At 34.4% G+C, this 24,882-nt stretch overlaps 1 protein-coding gene across 4 annotated transcripts in view; it reads right to left on the bottom strand.

Moving 5' to 3' along the window:
- Positions 1–3,839: 3,839 nt before the first annotated feature.
- Positions 3,840–24,882, bottom strand: part of LOC130801417 (uncharacterized) — a 43,625-nt gene continuing 22,582 nt past the window's right edge. For all 4 annotated transcript variants that reach the window (XM_057665265.1, XM_057665266.1, XM_057665268.1 and 1 more), the window contains exons 4-13: positions 20,955–21,213; positions 11,167–11,349; positions 8,582–8,674; positions 8,003–8,185; positions 7,716–7,818; positions 7,431–7,619; positions 6,476–6,960; positions 5,076–5,527; positions 4,732–4,936; positions 3,840–4,402 (exon numbers count right to left, since the gene is read on the bottom strand). In XM_057665265.1, coding sequence (XP_057521248.1) covers positions 4,774–4,936; positions 5,076–5,527; positions 6,476–6,960; positions 7,431–7,619; positions 7,716–7,818; positions 8,003–8,185; positions 8,582–8,674; positions 11,167–11,349; positions 20,955–21,213 — 2,110 coding nt within the window. In that variant the 3' untranslated portion in view covers positions 3,840–4,402; positions 4,732–4,773. The remainder of the gene's footprint in view (positions 4,403–4,731; positions 4,937–5,075; positions 5,528–6,475; positions 6,961–7,430; positions 7,620–7,715; positions 7,819–8,002; positions 8,186–8,581; positions 8,675–11,166; positions 11,350–20,954; positions 21,214–24,882) is intronic.

Raw genomic sequence — 24,882 nt, 5'->3', positions numbered from 1 at the left:
ATATATTATTTTCTCGTGTAGACAGCGGATTCGTAGACAGAGATTATTAGGAGCGTACATTGTCTAGGATCGCGTGACAAGGTAATTCTCAATGTACATCTAATTAGGACTATCCCGTTAGTATTATGTGTTAAGTAAGAATTAATGTGTTTAAATAGGATGCATGATTTTATATGACATTATTTTATATGATGTTATGTTTTATATATTCTTAAATTAGATTTACTATTATTTTTGTCAAACTTGAATTTATAATTACTATTTTGATAAAATTTATATTATTATTTTGATAACAAAATTAGATACGGTTTAATTTGATAAAATTTGATAGAGAATTCCACTGCTGGTTTAGCAAATAAATTGCCTGTAATTGATGTTGCTATTTTTCGTGAACTATTAGCTCTTGCAATTGTAAGACATGATCTCCCTTTCCAATTTTTTGAATATGAAGGGATTAGGAGATTATTTAGTTATTTGAATCCTACGACTAAAACGATTTCACGTAATACATCTAAGTCTGATGTAGTTAAGATGTATGAAAGGGAGAAGGGGAATTTGAAGTTTTTGTTAGGTTCAATTAGTAGTAGAATTTGCCTTACTTCTGATTGTTGGAGTTCAATAACCTCAGATGGATATATCACTTTAACTGCACATTATGTTGATGATAATTGGGTCTTAAAAAAGAAGTTGTTGAATTTTTGTTTTATGCCTCCTCCTCATACGGGAGTTCTTTTAAGTGATCATGTGTGTTCCTTGTTGAAAGAATGGGGTATTTTGCAAAAGATTTTTAGCATTACTCTTGATAATGCGGCTTCAAATGATGTGTTTGCGAATTGTCTTAAGGGGGAGCTTGAATTGTTATGTGCAGGAGAATTTTTTCATGTGAGGTGTTCTGCACATATCATGAACTTAGTAGTTCAAGATGGATTGAAAGAAATTGATGATGCTGTGATTAAGGTGAGAAAAAGTGTGAAATATTGTAAGGGATCACAAGCTAGAAAACAACGTTTCTTAAGTTGTATTGAGCATGTAGGCCTTCAAAGCTCTAAGGGTTTAAAACAAGATGTCATAACACGATGGAATTCCACATATTTAATGCTTGAAAGTGCATTGTATTACAAGAAAGCTTTATTTCATTTTCAGAAAGTTGATGCAAACTATATTCATTGTCCTACTGCGGAAGTATGGGCTAAAATTGAAAAAATTTTCAAGTTTTTAAAAGTTTTTTATGAAGCTACTCTTGCTTTTTCTGGGACTAGATATCCTACTGCTAACTTATACTTTCCTAATGTGTTGAGGGTAAGATTGCTTTTAAAAAGTGAGATGGAGAGTACGGATGGTTTTATGAAGAAAATGGCTTGTAAGATGTATGAAAAATTTAGGATATATTGGAGTGATTTTAGCATTATTATGGCAGTTGGTGTTGTGTTAGATCCTAGGTTTAAGCTTCAATTTGTTCAATGGAGCTTCTAAAAGTTTATATAGATGGTGTTGATTATGAGGAACAATTGGCTAAGGTGAGGGAGAAAATACAAGAAATGTATAATATTTATACTCTTAAACTATCTAAAACTTCTCCAAGACAAAAATATGGAAGTTTACATGTTGAAAATATTGAAGATGCTACCGATGAGTTTATGACCGTAAGTTTTTGATTTTTTTTCCATAATTATATAAGTTTTTTGTTTGTTTCTTTACCTTTTAGAGATTTGATGTAAATGCTTGTTTTATAGGACTTTGATAGTTTCTCTAGTGAGCATAGTACTGTGAGTATGAAATCTGATTTGGAGATGTATTTTGAGGAGCAACTAGTGCCTCCTTCAGTTAATCTTGATATTCTTGCGCATTGGAAGACAAATGTATCTCGTTATCCGGTACTTTCTTTAATGGCTAGAGATATTCTTGCCATTCCTATATCTACCGTGGCTTCCGAATCTGCCTTTAGCATTGGTGGACGGGTACTTGATTGCTATCAAAGTGCTTTGAAGCCAAATATTATCCAAGCTATTGTTTGTCTAAAGGATTGGACATTTGAAGGAGGTAATTTTCTATACACTAATATGTCTAAGTTAATATTGGTTTTGGTTAGTTGCTTTTATTGGTGTTAATATTTTTGTTTGTTTGATAACTTATATTTTTGTTTGTTAATGAAGCAAAAATAGAATCACAATTGGATGAGCTTTGTGGGATGGTAATGAAGATTAAAGTTGATGAAGAAGAAGAAGACATATCTTACCCTAGTCCAAGTCCAAGTCCAAGTCCAAGTCCATGTCAAAGTCTCGATCAACATGAATTCAGCTCAAAAGCATCTTCCTCGGCCACCATATTTTAGATTGTGATGATTTGTAGAAACTAGAAACTATTTATGATACTTGTTATGAATATGATGAATGATGATAGATTGATAGTTGAACTTTGAAGCATGTTTAATTTTATTATGAAATGTAAATATAATATTTGGATCAAATGGGTCAAATGGGTCAAATGACCTGAAATATATGGGTTTAATGACCCATTTAATTAGCAGGTTAAATGGGTCATTAGCAGGTTGATCCGACCTGCTACAAATCAGGTCGGGGTTTCAATTTTTGACCCATTTAATTAAATGGGTCAGGTTCAGGTCAAGGGTCTATTGACCCATTTATATATGACCCGAACCTGAAAATGACCCAACCCGACCTGTTTGACACCCCTATTAAATTAGGACTATCCCGTTAGTATTATGTGCTAAGTAAGAATTAATGTGTTTAAATAGGATGCATGATTTTATATGATGTTATGTTTTATATATTCTTAAATTAGATTTACTATTATTTTTGTCAAACTTGAATTTATAATTACTATTTTGATAAAGTTTATATTATTATTTTGATAACAAAATTAGATACGGTTTAATTTGATAGAGAAATACTTATAATATTATTATTTTGATGAAAGTTATATTATTATTTTAATAATGATTGTAAATGCAATTGAATTTGAGAGGAAAATATTATGATATTAATATTGCAATAGGGTTTTAAGTTGAGCAAAATTTAGGGCTTAATTTAGCACCCCTTAAAATGAATTGTAATCAAGACTTAATGAAAATGTTTGAGAACTTACCTCATAAACATATGATTTACATTTGAGTTGGGGCACTTGAAGAGATTTGTTGGAAGAACTCCCAATAATAGAAAGAGTTACGCAAACAATGAATAAAAAAAGAAAGAGGTCTAAGACTCATAAATGTGGTAGGTGCAAGGAGTTTAGGTATAATGTGTAGACTTGCAAGGGTGGGTTCACAGCTAAGCAGAAGGGTAAAAATACTTGAACAATGGTGAATGAGAAAACTAACAATGGAGGATTCCAATTTAGAGAAGATGAAGTTTTTGCGGCATATAAATGCATGTGCTTCAAATTCAAAGTCGTCCTCCCACCCTTGGTAAGGGTATAAAAGTAATCCCCTAAAGATATAACAAAATCTATAAAAATTAGATCAATAAAACTATGTCAATTGATAAATGCATAAACATGTCGCTACTATGAGAAAAATCTTTTAAAAAAAATACCACTCGCATTTCAAAAAAACATATTGCTATCATATGGAATTTTTCATACTTTTATAACTCTTTTTTTAAGTTTTGTTCAAATAAAATAACATTATATTCGGTTATCAATATAAATGTTTTTTTTGCAAGGCATTTTTTAGAGGGACCTAACTAATAATTTCACGTAGGACCCTCGAAAGTTCAAGACCAGGCTTGCCCTAGAGTATAACCGATCTTACAACAACTTGCAAAGAGTTGCATTGTATTAGGTGACTCAAATTACCAACCAAAAAAGGGTTGTAGGACGTAAGCAAAAGAGGAATCTTTTTATTGAATATATACCAACGAAAAAGGGTTGGAATGTTAAGATCCCCCAATCCCTCAAATCAGCTCTGTAGCCAAATTAGTTTTCTTTATCTTAGTAGTGCACCAGGCATACTTTTGATAGCACTTTGAAGTACTAGCTAGTATTATAACAGTAGTTACATAAATTCAAGAAATCCAGAATAACTATACCAAAATTCGTCTGTAAAGGTTTTTTTTTTTCGGTACTTTTAAATCCCAATAACCTCGTTTGGTCTGCAGGAAAATTCTTGCCAGATTGCTAGCCAGAACGTCTCAATACGAGTCAGAAATGCTCAAATTAATATATTACATTGCAAAATGAGGTGAGCTCACTACAAACAACAAACTACACCAGAAGTTTCTAAAGAACTTATTCTGAAATATTGGCAGCAAAATGGTGAACTCCACACCAGCGATCACTGGCTTCTGATGGTTGTCTGATTTGTATCGTCTAAGTGAAGAGATTCCCTGATGCAATTGCTTTAATGTCAATGTGACCTTCTATCAATCAACCCATTACCTAAATCCTGCCATTTTAAAACCAGATACACAAGTTAGACAATTCACGAGGATGCTGATCATAATTCTATACACGAAACATTTACTAACGATATCATCAACATAAGCAAATCCACCTACAATTATCTTTAATTCCAGAGTAAAAAAAAAATAGAAAATTCTTGCTAGGTGCCCTTGAGATCAGTAAACTTCACAAAACTCACTCCTAGAGTTTCCTACAAGTCTCAAATTTTAGTCAATATCGCTCTTACGGGTATTCGATTATCAAAAGCTACTTAATTTTAGTGAAAATATTGAGCACTAAGAACAAGATATCGTTTATTGTTTCTTTCAGTACCTTCATTAAACTTCAGTACCGCTCTACACCTCCTTCAACATCTCATTTAAAGTCTTTTGTCCCCTTCTTACTTTTATGCGACCTTGAATATGCACAAAGAGGAGGGAATTCCTTCTTATCAATAGTTATAACAGCTTCTGCAGATCGGCTTAAGGGGGGAAACTCCTGATCATCTTTCAGCTGTGGTGGCTGCACTAGGCCCAGCCTGTATTTCCAAAAAGGGGGGTTGGGGAAGTAGGTGAGTGAGACGATACAGCAGCAAAGAGCTGGGGTGGGGGTAGAATCTAAACGGAATATAAAATCAAATTCAAAAGAAACTAGCTATGAATGGGAAAAGAAAGTACGGTATTTCCTTGATCTTTGATGATTCTTGGCCTTCTGATATTGCCACTGTTGGGTCACCCACTAAGTCCAGATTAATTGAAACATCAGAATCAGACTGCTTGCTTGTTTCTGACACTGACGGAGATATTGATGGCGAGTGTTTGAAGTTGCCAAACTCAAGGCTATCAAATGATTCCGAATTGTCATTGACTTGAACAGTTTCAAGGCAAACCTTAATAGGTATGGGCTTACTACCAGGAAGAACAGGGAACTCTTCTATCGAATAATTGAAGGGTTCTGTATTTACAGCCTCATCAGAAGACAAATTTGCTTCTCGCGGAGAGCTAGTAGGAGAGTCCACTGTTTCAACCACCTTTTCACTTTCAAGTTCCTCCTCGTTTTCAAGTTCCTTCTCAGCTTCATTTTCCTCTCCATTTGCCACCGAAACAATGTTCCTCCGAAGTCTATGGTACTGATTTTAATAATAAGATACAAAAAATGAACAGTCCGGAATAAAACCTGGGGTATGGAGTTGGGGAGATAAACAAGAAAAATGCTCTCACATATAAGTTAAAGAAAATATCTCGAGTTTACAACTTTAAGTTTAAGATTCTCTACTTTTTCTCTTATGGGCATGCTTGTATTGGAAGTAAATATTTTAAAGGAAAATAAAAGCCAAACTAAGAAAACAAGGTTATTGTCAAATGTAAGAAACAGTGGTAAAGTTAATCATATTTCTAGTCCATCTTATTCATACCATTATATTCTTTATCCTTAGATGGCGATTAGAGTTGTTTTGATTATTATAAAATTTTAAGACTACAATGGACCTATTATAAAATCATTTATTTACAACGGAATGGTGTACAAAGTCAACAGATCTCAATGTCCCCTTTCAAATTCCCCTTTACTTACCTTCATTTGTATAGTTTGACTTTTATTTTTACCTAAAATATTTACCCTCATTACAAGCATGTCCTAAGTTGTAAACATCATCTTTTTCTCTCTCTACTTTTTCCTCTCCTTTGCGCTATAACGGCCCGTTTGGTAAGTGTTATTAAACGGTAGTAATGAGAATGAAAACTAGTGTAATTTTAGTTGAAAAATCTCTTGCTACCTTGATGACCATGCTTTTCCAACTTCAATCATCTCATTTTCTTTATAAATTTAATTCCAATGCATCACCATTGGGAGAGGTGGTATAGGTGGTAATGAAAATTTGTAAACAACAAAATTTTTTTGTGATCAAAGTTTCATCACCATGGGAATGAAATGGGACTTTTGATGAAATTTTATACTAAAAACCATTCCCATTACCACTATTTAGTACCACTAACCAAACGGGCTGTAAAAGTAATTGTTAATGTAAATACTAGGAATACAAGACAAAAACCACCAAAAGAAAGAAATATAGCCTTACAGGATAGGGGATGAATGTGCCCGTTCCCCTTGATTTTCTATTCTCTTTAACAGAAGCGGCCTTGCTGGGTATTATACTTCTCACACCATCAAAAGATGATGGTGGGCTTTTGTCAATACTTTTACCATAATAAATGTTCTGATCACATTGCGCGTTATAAACCATTTCTGGCCATCGATTATTCCATACTTTGTCACTTTCTGATGTGTTAGACACGATAGGATATATCGCACCATAATAATGAACCCACAGACCATAATGTAATCCAGAAAGATGATCATCGCCACTATTGCCAGAAGAAGTTTCTGAACCATATGCTGACACAGGAACATCAACATCTGCCCGTGATCCTTTTCCGTTTCTCTCCAATGTATCCTTGAAATATATTTCAAGCCCATGCTTAATATTTTCAAGGGGTAACATCAAAATGTCACCCAGCTTTTGAGCACCATAAGAGAGAGCACTTCTGATTCGATGGAAGTTCCCTGTTATGAGTATCATAAAAATAATTAAAAAAAGCAGGAGATAATGAATATAAAAAAATAGGGAAATTCCATGTGATGACCGTGAGTTTTTGGCTTTTCCACGTGGTTGACAAATTTTTTTTAAATCAGTTTGGTAACCTTGAGCTTCCAACTTTTCCATGTGGTAGACAAAATGTTAAGTTTTTGGTTAAATTCAATGCTTATTTCGACTGCATTTCGAAATATGTGGTCAATTAGGGTGATCACAACTTTTGTTTGCAAAAAATGTCATTATGTTGGGTAAAAATAACGTAAAGTTAACAAAATAACATCCCTTTTGTCTACCACATGGAAAAGTTGGTTGGTCAAAGGTGACCACGTGGATTAAAAAAATGTTTGTCTACCACATGGACAAGCCGAAAATTCAGGGTTACCACATGGAATTTCCCAAAAAAATATTGAAATACTCGAGTGTTTTAAGACTGTGATACCCTTGCTAACACTGCGGCCTAAGTTGTTATCATCTCTTAGAGGATCCAAAATGTTGAGAAACTTAACAGGAAATGCAGGATTTTTAGATCCAACAACTCCCATTCCCATAGCAGATAAGGTTACTTCTCTGTAACTTCTTAAAATAGCATCACTCAGAAGAGCATCATCACATTCAGGTGGTGACAGCACTGTGAAGCGAAAATAGAGTTATTAGTGAAGAACGTTAATCGACAGTTGGCAGCTCAACAGGCAAAAACCAAGCAAGACAATGGAAAATTTATTACCTACTATTTCAGGAAGAGTTGATATCAAGACAAGACCATCAACTCTAACACAATACTTGTTCCACTCAAATGTGCTGTAGTATTCCAAGAATTTCTGCAAAACCTGCAACTCAAAACAAAACATATAAACGCTTGTTTAAACAATGCCCTTTGAATCAAATTTGACTAGATTTTAAACATACATAAAACAACTAAAACCAATTTATTTCCGATTAGGAATGACTTATTGGTATATAGTTCTTTCGTAAAACAGAAACCAGAAGAACTATTTAACAAGAAAAACTTACAGCTAATGGACACGGTAGTGTAGAATGGAAGAGATTGATAACATGCAAGACCATAGTCTCCAAAGCATATGTTGATATTAGGCCATAATATCCACCAAGGAGTCGACTCTCATAATAGCACCATGCTTTGATCAGAATCACACTACGCTTGAAAAGATGATCTTTTCCAATAGATTGGTCAACCTGAACAAAAATTAGACCAAGTATAAAGTAAGTGAATATTCGGATGTGCTTTAATTATATTGTGCACAAGACACGGAAACAGTACAGGCAGAAAAATAAATTTCACCAATATCATCCTTTTATTAATCAGTGAACTAGCAAAACCAAATCCATAGGCCACAGCTACATGTATCAGCATCTAGCAAAAGCAGTACATTTTGATCCATACCCAAAACGCACAGGGCATAAAATATGATGTCTAAAATTGACATATTTGAAGATTAATTATACATAAATGCTAATCTTGTTTTCTCAAAACATGGCAACGAAAACTTCAACCAACGTGGAGAGCAAGTTTGGCACAACAAAATAAAGGTAAGGAAAGATAGGTCAACATCCAAGAAAATTTAGCCTAACCTTATCAAAAAAATATAGTGCATAAAGCCCAGCCGTTTGATTGAAGGATATGTCGACACATATACCATCCACAGTGCATTTAACAACTCTGACCTGCAACCACCATAGAGCTGCTTAAGTTGAAGATTTTCAAACTTATAGCAGAAGAAGACAATCTTCAAATACAGCACAAGCACTTTGCAACCATTGAAGTAATGCAAGTAAATATTTAGCAGAACTGAAGACAATAAAAATTTCAGTAGAATACAGGTCCATAGAAGGTGATTCAGAAATTTTAAAAAGCCAGATAAAGACAAATGGATGACCAAAAAACTCTAATAGTTGCATATTGCTAGAAACACTTCATGCTAAAACAAAGGCTATGAGTAAAACGAATGAAAGAATAAAACGTAATCCGATTTCACCAAGTCCAAGCATATTAGACCAGTGGACTCTATACATGGAAGCCAACTTTTCTAAAACACATCCATGTGCAAGCATGCATGCAAGTGCATCACAGACAGTGAATTATAGTGCAAAATATTGGATGCGGTTGCGGTTGTAGTATCAACCGCAAACCAAATATTCTATCTACTTCTGGATCAACATATATTCTGTTCAACTTGCACCTACAACCAACCAGAAAGAGAAACCTATGACCGACTGCAAGAAACTCAATGTTCAACTTGCATGATCCCAAATAAATCCAAATAATCTATCTACTTCTGGATCAACATATATGAATAACTAAATATTGATTTGTTTACACAGAAACTGACGCACAGAAAGGAACTAGTCAAATGATCCTCTCTTTTAAGATATAGGGCATCAAGTTTGAAGTTAGAAAAGCTTAGCATTTACACATCAATAATATTCCAGAAAGGCACATTGAAGTGCATTTGCAATATTTCTTGAAGAAAATAGGACTTGCCCCTTTGTTTACTCATTTGTACTTGCACCTCTTTAAGATCAAATAGGAGAAGCGAAGGTGATTATCAAAAATAAAAAGGCAATGAACAACCACAGTTGAACATATTTGATGATAATACTTTGACCACAACATGGGCAGGAGTCATCTCTTGGATAATTATAAACAAAAGGGTGAAAATTCTAAATTGTGATAGTGTTTGCTGCTAGAATTGAAAGTAGAATCTGGCAACGATCCTTGGGTAAAGAATCCGACAAGATAGATGTCAATCCATGAAAAACTCACGAGTTTGTAAATTAAATAATGAAAATACCGGTGCCTAGCAGTTATTTTTGGAACAAGCAAGCAAATGGGAAAGGAAAACATTTTATAATGCAATGAAGCGGATATAATAATGCCAAAGCCTTAACCTCAACATTATAAAGAGGATATAAAATTTACTTATATCTAGAGTTCAAGAAATTTAAGCTATAACACTAGAATTGAGATAAATTATGGTTAAATTCATGTCTTTGGATGATACCTAAAGGATGATGAAATATTCGCCAAGTTCACACCAAGAATTTCAAAAGAAATGAAAAGGTTTGCAACTGGGATACAATGCACCAATAAGAATAGGCTATTCATACACAGAGGTATGCGCTCCTTAATGGTTGGTGTAGTGTCTCAAGATCCTAGCATTCGTGGTATGGAAAGACAATTACAAATTGCTAATAGAATGTAAATAAACTATAAGAATATTTTCAACCGCCACGATACAGCCTTCCCCCAATCCATATCTGATATCAAATCGTTGCTCATTTTCTTAGAACATAAGCGATAAAAACTACTCTAGCTTCCATCACTACATTTATATGTATTACAGGGCCCTTTAACAAATCACAAAACCAGAAATTTCAACAAAACAATTCCATAAAATACAGAAGAATGTAATCAAAAGCTTATGAAAACATCATAAACATCTTCGATTTATCACCAACGCAATCAAGGTTACTTCTTTCAAGACATAAACATTGTTTCTTATATTTCTCTGAATAATGTCCTCACAAAGCAAAAACAACTAAAGAAACTCCTTACAGGGGCCTAATCCAAAAGTTTAATCTCTCACCCAACTACAAGACTTTGAGCACAAACTTTAGGCCGACCTTTTCTTCAACTAAAGAAACTCCTTACAGGGGCCTAATCCAAAAACCTTCAAAGAGGTTGCAGCAATTGAGAGTGAACGGTTCATTCTTTTCAATTTGGGATCCTTTCTAACAGAAGAAAAATGTATTTTATAAAAAAGGTCACAAAGTTTTTATTTGGTATACCACAAGGTTACATGTGGATTTTTAAAAAAGTTTGTCTACCACATGGAAACCCAATACTTCAAGGTTACCACGTTGAATTTCTCAATAAAAGAAGGTGGATCCAACAACATAAAACAATTAAAACCCACAAATTCATATATTATAGTCATGCCCAATGCTCCAAAAGAAGCTCTTGTCATGGCAATGTAAAAGTCCGTGAATAATAAGTCTTACCACACCGAGAAGCGATCTCTAATTTTCCTTTAACCAGAAAGGCGAGGGAGTTAATATTTTATAAGTACATGCATCTTATCTTAAATCCTCTTAATTCTAACAAAGGCGAGGGGGTTAATATTTTATAAGTATATAGCATGAACCTAGAAACAAACCTGTGCAGGAACACAAAGCACATCCTTCACTTGAAAAGTAGTGTTGTTCCTCGCTTCATTTTCTAGGAGACTGCATATCCCAGCAGCTAAGTCATCACTAGATATAGAATAATTAACTGCAGTCAAATCAATGTCTCCATGTGGAAGGTATGTCTTTAACGGCACAGATCCAAATGGAAAGACCTACCAATTCAAAACAAAATATGTCAGCTAATGATACTATATTGAAACAACCTAAAGGCTATGATTAAACAAATGCATATCTCACATACTCACATATGGGACGAGAATAGAAAATTATAGCTAATAATGACATGATGTTATCAACATGAATGTTTACCACTACAAGTTCTCCTATCTATATTGATTTTGTTAAGTGGAAATCAATACTCCCTTCATTGATCTTACCAAAAAATCCTTATAATCAATCATTGGCAAGGATTCCGGCTTCTCATATCTTGATTGTTGTATCCCAACACATAAACTGAAACCTAAATCAAACAATTCACTCATGGGTTTGTTGCGGTCTTTGTTGCAGTAGTGGTATTGTTATCAAATAAAGACATGCAAACTGCTCTACCTTTCCGTTAGATGAAGAATAAACTAGAAATATGTCCATATCCATAAATAGCTTATGAGGAGAAAAAGAATACTAGACAATCATGGATAAATAGCACAACTCTCCAAAAAGAATCAAGCCTATTCAACAGCTACAAAATTGACTCAAACAAAAGATTACAGAGAGTATACCTTCAAGGGCCATTCCTTACCCCTCAAAAGAAAGCAAAATTAAGATTACAACACAAACACATCTCTAAAAAAATTACTTAACTATAAACACAACAAATCTCTGTACAATATTCACCAAACTAGTAATCACCCAAGGTGAGCTACATTTAAGCATGAAAAGTGATAAAGTGATCATTTTTAGACTAGCCAATAAAATCAGGTAATTGTGTTCATGCATCGGTCAGCATAAAATGAAAATTTTAAAATCAGGAAGTCGAATTGCGAATACTTAAATAGATGATTCATCATACTTTGGAAGATAGAATTTGAAACAGGACATAGTCGCAAAATATTAAGGATATAAGATGAAAGAAAAACGTTTGAGGTGGCTGGGCATGTACAATAACATAATGCTGACAAACCGGTAAAGAAGATAGAATGTTGATACATGGCGAACCGGTAAAAAGGATATGAAGAACCAATATTAACTGGTCGAGATGGTAGATAACTAGAATGGAGTAGGAGAATTTATGTGGGCGGCTACAAAGATTGATTTAGTGATTTATCGTTGATGTAGTTGGTCCCAAGCTTTTGCGCGTACAGCTTTGGCATTGTTGTTGTAATTGGCTGTCATACATGGCATATTCCTAGGGTCATACATAATGTTAAAGAATAAAAGTTAGTTAGAGTTGTATTTTAGATTGTTATGTTAGTTAGTCTTTTAATAGCCTTTATTCTTGTTTGTATTTTCCCCTCCCATCTCTTATAAATAGAGGGGAGTATGAGATGTTTTGGAGGAGGAGATATCTAGAGAGAAAAGTGAAAACGCTTAGGAGTGTTTGGGAGACTGGAATGTCCCATACTTAGGAGTGTCTCGGAGACTCAAACGTCCCATAGTATCGTTCTTGTATTCATTAATAAAGTCAGTTTTGATTACCATCTTGGCTGATCTGTTACATAGGTATCAGAGCAAGAATTTCGATCTAGTGGATAGTCTAGATAGATCAACTGGAACAGAATTTTGATAAGGTTGAAGAAGGCGTTGGCGCTAGATCTTTTTCCCAAGGAAGAAATAGGATATCCGAATACTGAAGAAGAAGATCTTGATGCGTTTTTTAAGGGTTTCGGGGCTGAAATTCCTCCGTTAGATATGCTCCAAAAGGCTGTCCAGAATGATTCTATTCACTCATTCGAAAAACATCCACAAATGAAATTTACGAAAAGATGGAAAAAGGCATTTGTGAATTTTGTGATGAATATGTTGTTGAGGCAGAAATGGCGGAACATGAATGCGGTCACAAGGCATTTTCACTTCTCATCTTACATCAAGATATGGAAAATGAATTAATGGCATTTGTATTCCATAAAGAAAGAAACGAAGATATCCAAGAAGAGATTGTAAAGGTTGATGAAATGGGAAGGAAAGTAAGAGAGATGGTTATATGTGAGGGTCAGCAAACAGATCAGCAATCCAAGAACCAAGAAGAGGATTCAAGATTGGTAAAGGAACAAATAAGTTCGAGTAAAAAATGTAAGAAATTGTTACAGCAGAAAAAGACGAATACTCAAAAGAAATGTAGAGTAAAAAAGAAAGGGATGAGAAACAAGAAGAGGGTTATGTTCCTGCATCATAAAGAAAAGAACATAACCCAAAAGAAAAATAGAAAGTACTGGGAAAAGAAGAAAGAAGTCATGGGAATAAAAATAATAATGAAAAAGAAAAGAAAGGAAGCACATTTGAGTTGCAGGTCTGGAGGAGGTTCGAGTAGGTGGAGCCGGAACAATGGGAAGGTAGGGGCGGTGAAGACAGTGGCGGCGGTAGACAAGGTCGGATATTTTTTGGGTGGCTCACTGGAAATTGGCGGTTGTTGACTGACAAGAGGAAGAAAGAAAGTGCGAAGGAGGCAGCCGGAAATTATAAGTTGCTCTCCGGTGACGTGAAAAGAGCAGAAAAGGAAGAAATTATCGGAAAATTCCAGACGAGGGAAAGGAGAAAGCGCCGGCAGGAGAGAAGAGTTAATGCTATAGTTTCGGTGTGAAGTACGGTAGAAATTTTGGGAGTGCCTAATTTAGGGGATACCGTGAACTGGCTACAGGTAGGGATGGTCATGGGGCGGGTCTGGAGCGGGTCTGGCCAGACCCGGACCCGGACCCTATTTTTTTTTTGGATCCAGACCCGGATCCGGACCCTAGGGGTCCAAAATTTTCAGACCCGGACCCGGACCCTACGGGTCTGACAGGGTCTAGGGTCCTTAATGGGTCTTATACAAAGCATCTTTGATTTGTCAAAATTGAACCTTTTCCGAGTTTTTTTGTATTTTTGTCAAAAGTTTTTGTATTTGGCGGGTCCTACAGGGTCCTGGACCCATGACCATCCCTAGGTCTGGGTCTTAATTTTTGAGACCCGTCGGATCCGGGTCCGAGTCTGGATCCAAATTTTTTTTTGACGGGTCCGGGTCCGGGTCCTAAGATGAAGACCCGGACCCGGACCCTAAACTTTTAAATTTTAAATTTTATATTTTTGAATTCTGATATTATGAATAGATGGGCGTGGAACTGGGAGTGGGCCATTCTCATTCTCAAATCTCAAAAATCCAGTACATTCTCAAATCTCAAAAATCTCAAAAATCTCAAAAATCAAGCAGGAAGCAGAGTAGCAGGTAGCAGCCTCGAAAACCCTAATTTTTCTTTCTAGTTTCTCTTCTCGACTTCTCCTCTAACCTCGTCCTCTGGCTCTAGTCCTCCGCCTCTGCGACATCACCATCGCCATCGCCTCGAAAACTCCAGGTATTCCATTTCTTTGATTTTGTTTAATTTTTGTTTAATTTTTCTTTGTATTGTGTTGAAGATTATAAAGATATACTAGTGGCCTACTGGGTATTAATTTTCTCCATTTTATGTTCTAGAATCATCTGACTTGTAATATATTTTGTGGGATCTCAAGAAACTGACTTGTAATATCTGAAAATTTGGGTCTTTTGAAACTGACTTCTCTTTCATTATTAGGGTTTTCGTTTTCTGCTGGAAAGAGTTATGATATCAGTTCTTATTTAGATTGTATATGTATATATTCTATAGTGCTAGTTATGATACTTATGATTGTTAATTTTTTTGATTTATATGTAAGTTTTAGCCTTTCTGTTTTGGAATGTTATAAGTTTTGTTTTCTTAAGTTGCTACTTCTTTGTAAGTTTTGTAATTTTCTGTAGGAATGTTATGATACTTATGTTATGAATGTTATAAGTTATGATATCAAATAGGACTGTGTGCTGTGTCTGTATCACTGACTCACTGTATCATCTGTATGCCCTCTTAAATCTATTGTTATGATTTGAAAACAAATTTAGATTTATTGTTATGATTTTGATATGAAATTTATTGATTGAATAGGTATTTAAATTTAGATTTATATTCGTATTCGTATAGATAATGGATGAAAATCAATCACAATGTACATCCAAATCAGTGGCACAACCACAAAATGATTTTGGCATGGAGTCAAAAAATACATTGAATGTAGATGAAGAAGGGTTCGTTAATGATAATGTTGATGGTATTCCAAGTTCTTGCACAAAAGATAAGGGAAGGAAAACAACCTCTGAGGCATGGAATTATTTTGTAAGAGAGGAAGTAAATGGTGTGATTAGAGCTGTTTGTAAGCATTGTGGTGTTAGTCTAGTAACAGGTGGTAGTAGTGGAACTTCTCATCTCTTGAAACACGCAAAGAAAGTTTGTTCAGGAAGACATTTGAATCTTGCACGTGGTCAAACAACTTTAAGAGTTAAGAAGGAATGTGATGGGTCAAGTTCTCTGGAATATAGTGGTAAAAGCAACCTTAAAGAGTTCGACCAAGAATTTTCGAGAAGGGAATTAGTTTCCATGGTTATTATGCACGAGTATCCATTGTCTATGGTGGATCATATTGGGTTTAGAAGGTTTGTTGAAAGCCTTAATTCCAATTTTAAGATGATTTCTAGGTCCACATTAAAGCGAGATATCATGAAGATGTTTAAAGAAGAAAAACTTTCTCTACATAAATTGCTCGATCATAATGAAAGTAGAATTGCAATCACTACTGATATGTGGACTGCAACCAACCAGAAGAAGGGTTACATGGTCATAACTTCGCATTTTATTGATAAACAATGGGTCTTACGAAATCGCACCTTAAGGTAAAATCTTACTTATTTACTCATGTAATCATGTTACTTTTAATTTTATCATTTATCCTTTGACTAAAACATATATTATGTTATTCTATATAGGTTTTGCTATGTGCCTTGTCCTCACACCGGAGGTGTTATTGCAAAGGTAATGATGGATTGTTTGTCTCAATATTGTTTAGAAAATAAAATATCTGCTGTTGTTGTTGATAATGCCACTACTAATGATGCAATGATGAAGATTTTAATGAATAAGTTTGAGAAAAGGTCTTTGATGCTTGAGGGTGATCTTTTGCATTTACGTTGTAGTGCTCACATATTGAACCTAATAGTTCAAGATGGATTAGGGGTTATTAGTTCTGCAATTGAAAAAGTTCGTGATTGTGTGTCTTTTTGGATGTCAACTCCTAAAAGAATTGAAAATTTTGAGGAGGCTTGTCGTTTTTTGGACTTAGTTAACATTAAAAGACCTAGTCTTGATTGTAAAACAAGATGGAATTCAACCTACTTGATGCTTAAAAGTGTTTTGTCGTTTAAAGATGTGTTTTCAAGGTTAAGGCGAGTGAATAAAAAGATGAATTTTGTTGTTCCTAGTGATAAGGATTGGGAATTAGCTAAGCTTGTTTGTGATAAGTTAGAAATTTTTTACAATACAACTAATGTTTTTTCTGGAAGAAAGTTTATCACTATCAATCTTTTTTTCCGAAGGGTTTGTGAGATTAAGCTTGCTATGGGTAGGTGGTTACAAAGTGATGTTGAAATTATTAGATTGATGACAGAAAATATGCTTGAAAAATTTGACAAGTATTGGGAAAATATGTGTGAACTTTTGGCTATTGCTACTATCTTAGACCCGAGAAATAAAATGGATTGTGTGGAGTTTTATTTTAGGAAGTTTTTTGATGTTAATGAGGTTGATATGCAATTAGCAAGAGTTCGTAGGTGTCTTGATAATTTGGTTGTGGAATATCAAAGGAAAAGTGATATTGTGAAAAATGTGAATGATGTTGGGCAAAGTAGGAAACAACCTGCACCAAGTTCTATAGACGGTGCACAAGATGAATTTGCTCAATCTAAGAGAACTAAGGTTAGAAAGGTGAATAGGTGTGAATTGGATTTTTATTTAGAGGAAGAACCATTATCGGATGATGAGGATTTGGATATCCTTTATTGGTGGAAAGTAAATACGAAGTATCCGACTTTGCAAAAGATTGCGAAAGATATTCTTGCCATTCCTGTTTCTTCCGTTGCTTCAGAAAGTGCTTTTAGTACCGGAAGAAGAGTTATTAGCCCTCATCGTTCAAGACTTCATTCACAAACTTTGTAAGCATTAATGTGTTTACAAAATTGGATGATGGAAGACATAAAAGGTAAAAGTCTAACTTTTACTGATTTAGTATTGGTTTTGTTTTTGGTTGGTGATCTTAATTTGTTTTTGTTTTTAAAATCTTTTTCTAAGGTTCTTCGAAAGATGCTTATGCTTGCTCCACAGTAATTGATGATTCGGATGTTGATGAAGAACAACAAATAGATGCGATTCAACTAGTACGCTTTAACTTTAATGGATTTGTTTTTATTTACTTTTTCTTTATTGAAAAACTAACTTATACTTGTTTGATATTTCCTTTAGGATCTTGATGAAGTTGAAGAAGATTAATCAAAATTTATTGTAATTTTTAATGTTATGAAATATACACTATGTTTCTCATTTAGTCTTTCATAATTGATTTTTAATCATGTATTTAGACAAGTGTTTTTACGTTTTAGTAATTATTTTGTATTTGAATTTCATGGACTCGAACAAGTATTTGTAATACGATAATAAGTTGCTTACAAAAATACAAAAAAACTCGAAAAAGGTTCAATTTTGACAAATCAAAGATGCTTTGTATAAGACCCATTAAGGACCCTAGACCCTGTCAGACCCGTAGGGTCCGAGTCCGGGTCTGAAAATTTTGGACCCTTAGGGTCCGGATCCGGGTCTGGATCCAAAAAAAATAGGGTCCGGGTCCGGGTCTGGCCAGACCCGCTCCAAACCCGCCCCATGACCATCCCTACCCAGACCCTTATAAAAGGGGCGGGTCCTACAGGGTCCTGGACCCATGACCATCCCTAGCTGCAGGGGAACAGCGAGGAGGACCTCAGGTGTTTTGTCGGCAGGCGGGAGAAGACAGAGAACAAGGGTGCGATTGTTCAATTTGGGTTTTTTGGTTTTGGGGTCTTCGGAATTCGGTGGTGGTACATCGGCGGGAGAACAGAGTGTTGGCTGGCCAGTTGCATGGGAGAGAAGTTGGAGAGAGAGTTTAATATTTTAGGGGTTTTTGAAAGAGGAGGCATTTTGGAATTTCAGCCAGGAAAGATGAAGGAAACATTAGGGTTTCCTGGTAATGATGTCATGGTTGACATCATCAAGGCTGATGACATCCTGGCATCTTAGAATTGGGGCATTTTTCCGCTCTTTCAATTCATTGTGAGAATCACCCCAAAATTCTTTAAGATTTTTAGGCCGTTTAAAATCAAACCGGTGCATTTAGTTGATGTTCCTAGGCACTCGCATCTTCAGATTAAGGTTGACGAGTATATGTCATAAACTGCTGGCATTATTTTTGCTATTGATTTTTTGGAGCTCTTGCCAAATTGCCGCTTTGCCGCATAGTACTTGTACGATATCCTTACCAAGGCTAGTGTTGTAAAGAAAAGGATCCCCATACTTATTGTTTGCAACAAGACTGAAAAATCTGCTGCTCATTCCAAGGATTTCATTTGTAAATAGCTGGAGAAAGAAATAGAAGTGAGATTTGATGTTATCAATTCGACCCAAGTTACATTTTACCCACCTTGATGACAAGGTGGATCTTTAGGCGGCCGGTATTGTCATACATGACATATTCCTAGGGTCATATATAATGTAAAAGAATAAAAGTTAGTTAGAGTTGTATTTTAGGTTGTTATGTTAGTTAGTCTTTTAATAGTCTTTATTCTTATTTGTATTTTCCCCTCCCATCTCTTATAAATAGAGGGGAGTATGGGATGTTTTGGAGGAGGAGATATCTAGAGAGTAAAGTGGAAACACTTAGGAGTGTTTGGGAGACTCGAACGTCCCATACTTAGGAGTGTTTGGGAGACTCGAATGTTCAATAGTATCGTTCTTGTATTCATTAATAGTCAGTTTTGATTACCATCTTAGCTGATCTGTTACATTGGCCTTTTAAGGACAGCGGGAGAGAAAACTTGAGAATTTATCCATTATCACTTTTTTCATACTGTAATTTTCCATTTATACCATCTTTTATTTAGGGGTGTCAAGGGGTGAAGTTACTTCTTTCTTCGTCCCATCATATACTTTTTTCAAAGGACTATCAAATATATTTATGTACACATTTCACCATTAATACTACTACATAAATGATTATACATACTCTAATGTCTTACATATCAACAATATTTTATCATCATTCGTTAAAGTTTTCAAGTTTAGGCTCTAAAGAAAGAATAAAAAGCGTCGGAGAAAAATAAAAATAAACAGTGATAAAGACAAGAATCCACAAGGGTTTTTCATTCCCGCAATAATATCTCCCCAGTTCTTACCCCTCCCTACATTTAATAGTTGAAAAAAATAGAATTAAGAGTCACAAATGTGCCAGCCATTCACCAAGTACTCTGATTCCCTTCCTATCTTTCTCCTTTCCTCACCTTCCAAACCTTCATGGCTTTACCCCTCCTATCAAATGTCTTTGTAATCCAAATGCAAAATAAAACCAAATCTTTCCCTTAACATCAATTCCCAAATTAGCTCCATTCACATTGAACAAGAATCAATTACACAACATTTCAAAATGACAAATTGAGAATGAATACTGTAAATTGATCAAGATAGACTAGAAAGGGGGAAAACTAAAAACTGAGGAGAAATAGTTGCAGAAGAATCTTTTGGCATGAGTGACTCAACAAAGAAAGGCTGGTTTCTGAATGGACAAAAAGACAGTGCTAGGGAAGTGAGAAAGTCATATTGAAACAACTATTGTTTCCCTTATAGTAAGAAATTAGAAATACGTCAACTTCAATTGACTAGAAGAATATTTGTATATAGTCTTTATACATACATTTACAAAGATGGTTTAAAAAGACAGCAACTTTTTTCACTTCATAAAAATTTCCAGCAGGCTTCCATAATCTAGCTCCCATTGAACACAAATTGAAAGAAAAGACCAGCTCTAAGAATGTGAGGAACATTTAAAATAACAACAATAGTGAAAGAAATTAGCATAAACAATATCAAGTTTCACTCATAAGCTTTAACTAATCGTAGTTTATACCCAAAATAATTAATCCAAGGATTTGGAGGTGCCCTGTCCAAAGACCACAGCATGTAGTATTCCAAGGATATTTTAGGCATATTTTGCATACTTGTAGGAAAAGTAACCTTATCGATTGCTTTGAGGAAAAACTCAAAAAACTTGGAATTGATCTTGATTTTAAATGACTAAAAGTTTGTGTAGTCTGTGTACATCAAAAAAGTGTGGGAAACTCGGGAACATAGGCATTAATTTTTTCTAAATTAAAAGGTCAAAAAAAACAGAAAAAAAGAAAAAGTACGTGTTTGAAAAAAATAATATTGTTCAGAAAGATTTAGTATAGGACTATAAACTTGAGAAACATCTTATCCTCTTCCCATTTACAAAAGCATCTTTAAAGTTATAATTACCAAATATTACTTGATAATTTATGCTTTCTGTGAAAATGAAGAGCTTGCTCTTCAATCATTGGAAGGGAAACGAGAAAAAAGAAACTAAAAATTTTCGATAACGACAGACAACATTTAACAAGAAGGCAAGGTGTATTTTTCAAGTGACAACTATAAATCTATGAGTTGAAGATAAGCAATCAAGTTAATACCTTAGTTTTAAAAGCATACTCAATAAGCCTCTGAAGATATTTGATGATCCTTTCCCTCCTATTCTCAGAACCTGCATTGGGCTGGATAATAGACAGTATTTGCTCAGCCATCTTATCACCTACATGCCACCTTCCGGCACCAATGGATAGAGGTTGCAGGTCACAGTTAGATGAATCCGAAAAAGTTGAAACTGATGATGGAAGAGGTGAATGTAAATCTTGAATATCCATCATGTCCAGAAAACTTCGAACTTTATCCCTAGAAAAAGAAAATCAAAGAACTCTCAAAAAAAAACAGCAAAACCAATCAACTGCATAAAAGATGTACAGAAAAGCAATCAGAACTTCACAGAACACGACAGATAAATGAAGAACAATGGCTGACTGATTTATGCAGAACACTAGAATAATCAGAAGAAAGAGGGGCACAATTGAATTAAGACAACATAGAAAAGCAAAGAATTGACTGGTTAACCTGAGATTCAAGAGAACAAAACTGCCGTTACACCAGAAGTGAAAACCAAGTCCCAAAGTTTTGTGTTTGATACATATGTATCCCCCTACCCTTGCTCTAGGTTTAACAAATGCCAACTAGATCTTTACCGTCAGCACTATCTAAGGGAAAACTTCTTTAGAGTAAAATTAACAAAGAAAATTCAAAAGTAACAAAATTAGCGTACAATCTCATTGAATGGTCATGATATAGTCTGACTAAACCAAATAAAGAACATTTACACTGTTTGGATAGATGAAAATGAAGGGAAAAGGAAGGAAGGGATTTGGAAGGATAAAAAATCCATTGTTTAGATTAAAAGAAAGGGAGGGGAGGGATTTGGAGGGGAGGGGTTTGGAGGAAAAACATGGACAAATTTTCTTAAAAATACAATCTCTACTAATGTGGAAAGATTTGGAGGGAAAACACTCATTTTCTATCTTAATTTGCTATCCAAACATAGTGTTAAGTCAACAATTTCACCATTTGGAAGAAATCTTTATGCTCCAAAGAATATAAAGTCAATCCCCAATTATGTGCGAAAACGCACACAAACAAACAAACCATTTATGGTAAGTAATAATATTCATAGAAATCAAATCACATATAAAAGCAAGAAAATTAGGATGTTTTTGGATTTCGTTTGATCTGTTACTACCATAAATGCATTCTCGACTACATCAAATCCTCATCAAAAATCTCAATCACACCATAAATACATGTATTTGAATCTATTAGGATATGCTGCCACATCAATGTTGAAAGAATTAGACGTTTCATTTAGGTTCAAATTACAATTTCACGTAACATATATCTAACTTATACGACAGGTTTTGCGCCTCAAGCCTCCATAGTCCATAGACCCCACCTACAACAAAATCCTCTCTGTTATGTATTTCCATGTAGGTTCTACATTTAAATTCAGGAGCAAATAAAAAATAACCAACATCACACTATCCAGAGACTAATTATAGGATAAATCCACATTAACAAAAGTTCTTTGGCCTTAGTTTAAACTGATATCAAAAGCACAGCCATAGTGCAAAAATGCAGCAACAGTCATGGTTATGCTTACGCACAAAGTGATGCGGTAACAGGGATGATGAGGTTGTCGTATTGTCATGTATTTTCCTAAACCATGAAATATCGCATGGAACAACCTAAAACGCGGATTTTTTTTACATCTTTTAGATGCGGTTAATTCTGGTTTAGTAAATTTGAAAATCTTTAAGATGTGACCGGTATGATATGATGCGACCTTATTTTTGCAATATGAGCACATCTGGCACACTTTCTATGATTGACTTCAATCATGAACGTTGACCATGAAGACCTCAATTAACAGTTAAATAAAGAAAACTTAATTTCAACGTTTGAAGGTAGGTAGATCAATGGAAACAATGTGATCATCACCAACTTTACAATTTTATTTCATTCTGCGAGCTGCGAGGGTTTCAAACATAAGCTAGACATTCTCACCCTATTTGAACTTCTCTTAGGTTTAAAGGTAAATTCGTCTAAATACATCATAAGCATAAATATTGAGAATAGTACTTTAAGTCCGTTGAGTAATTTGGGGAACTGCGATGTGGTTGACTTTCACATCACCTATTTGGCTTACCTTTGGGTCTCAACCCCAGAAGGAAATCATTTTGGTCAACAGTGATTGAGAAGGTGTCTAAGAGGATTGATGGTTGGAAGAGGCTTGATGGTTGGAAAAAGGCTTACTTTTCTCTAGGAGGAAGGATTAATTATTAAGAATTGTTAATGCCAATATACTTGTCTCTATTTAAAGCCTGCGGAATATCCTTTAATTTTTCGATCTGCTTTGCACATGACCTAACCAACATAAATGATTTTCCCTTATTTTATTTTCGATAATCGAGCACTCTCACAAATGTCTAAATTTTGGATCATATCATTTAATGCATTTTCACTCATCCATCTTATCTTGCACATCTCAACTATCCTAATCTTCTTACTGTAGTCTCTCCTAAAAGCCTAAAATTACGATCCGTACCGGTAGAACTTAACCTCTTGATCAATACCTTCGTTCTTGTTAAGCATTGAGTCAAGGTACTTGAACTACCTACTTAAAACGAGATGTTTTGTATCTAAGCTCTACCACAACTCTAATATAAGGATCTAGCATGTCGTAAGGGGTTGCACGTGCTGCACCTTATTTGTTTGTAATTAATAAACATTTTAAATACTTAACGTAAATAACATGTTACTATTATCTAATATAAGATGTATTTAATTTTCCAAGAAACCCACCTTAGCTTCTACAGTTAATATTTTTTTAGTGATGTCTTTCCTTTTTATCTTTAATTCTTTTTCAAATTGTTGTAATGTAATGGCTTATTTTATAAAATATTAAATTTTGTGAAAATCATTGTTCAGATTAAATTAGTGAAAATTAAGGGATTTTAGCAAAATTGAATCATTATTTTGTTTCTATGCAATTTTTTTGTGAATCAATTATTTTATTTATTTAAAATTATTGATTTGGTTCATATAAAATTAAGTGAATGAGACTTTATACTTCAATCATTATATTTCAATGGAGCAAAGTTCTATAATTCTTTGGTTTCGGATTATAATGGTCTATTCTAAATGACTCATTATTTAATGTGCACTTCTTATTTATGTAAAGTTGCACATGATGTTTGCTACCAACTGTCAATCGAAAACAACCTATTTGTTAGTGTTAGCACTAATAAGGGTAAGGTTGCGTGCATCTGACACTCCAAATCCCACTCTAGGTGGAGTCGCTTAATGACATTAAAGTAATAAAATGTTGTTGTTGAATCATTATATTTTCAAAATGAAATGAATAAGACTGAACAATCATAAACGTTTTTTTTAAAAAAGAAGGCATATGAAGAACCTAGAGAAACTCTTTCTCGAACCAACACAAACTCAATTACCCACCGCAAATCAAGCATCAACTCCTTTACCAATTTATGAACCCATGACTCAAACTCAAATTCTAAATCCATGTGAAAATGATATTCTTTCTCATGAACATGGTACAGGATTAAAAAAATCTCAATCCAACTCCTACAACCTTTTATCTTACGCTTTCTAATGTTAATTTAGAATTTACTTTAAATATGCTAAGAAATATATATTTAACTAGTGCAACATTATCCCTCAAATCTAGGTCCGCCCCTGCTCATATGATCCTTCATGCAAAAAGGACAATCCATATAATCTATCATTTCGACTCAGATTATACCTTTAACTTGGCATTTCTCTAGTTTCATCCAATAATACAATGTCATTGGAGAATAACATACATCATAAAATGTTAACAGAAATATGTCTTGTTATTTCATCTAAGAAACTCAAAGCAGATGCTTGATGTACACTAATTATGATTAAACAACCATTTGTCGCTCCACCACAAGTCCTAACACTTGTTTGCGTTTC

The sequence above is a fragment of the Amaranthus tricolor genome, chromosome 15 (assembly GCF_026212465.1).
Source record: "Amaranthus tricolor cultivar Red isolate AtriRed21 chromosome 15, ASM2621246v1, whole genome shotgun sequence".
NCBI classification, from domain to species: Eukaryota; Viridiplantae; Streptophyta; class Magnoliopsida; order Caryophyllales; family Amaranthaceae; genus Amaranthus; species Amaranthus tricolor.
This window is presented reverse-complemented; position numbering and strand designations above follow the sequence as displayed.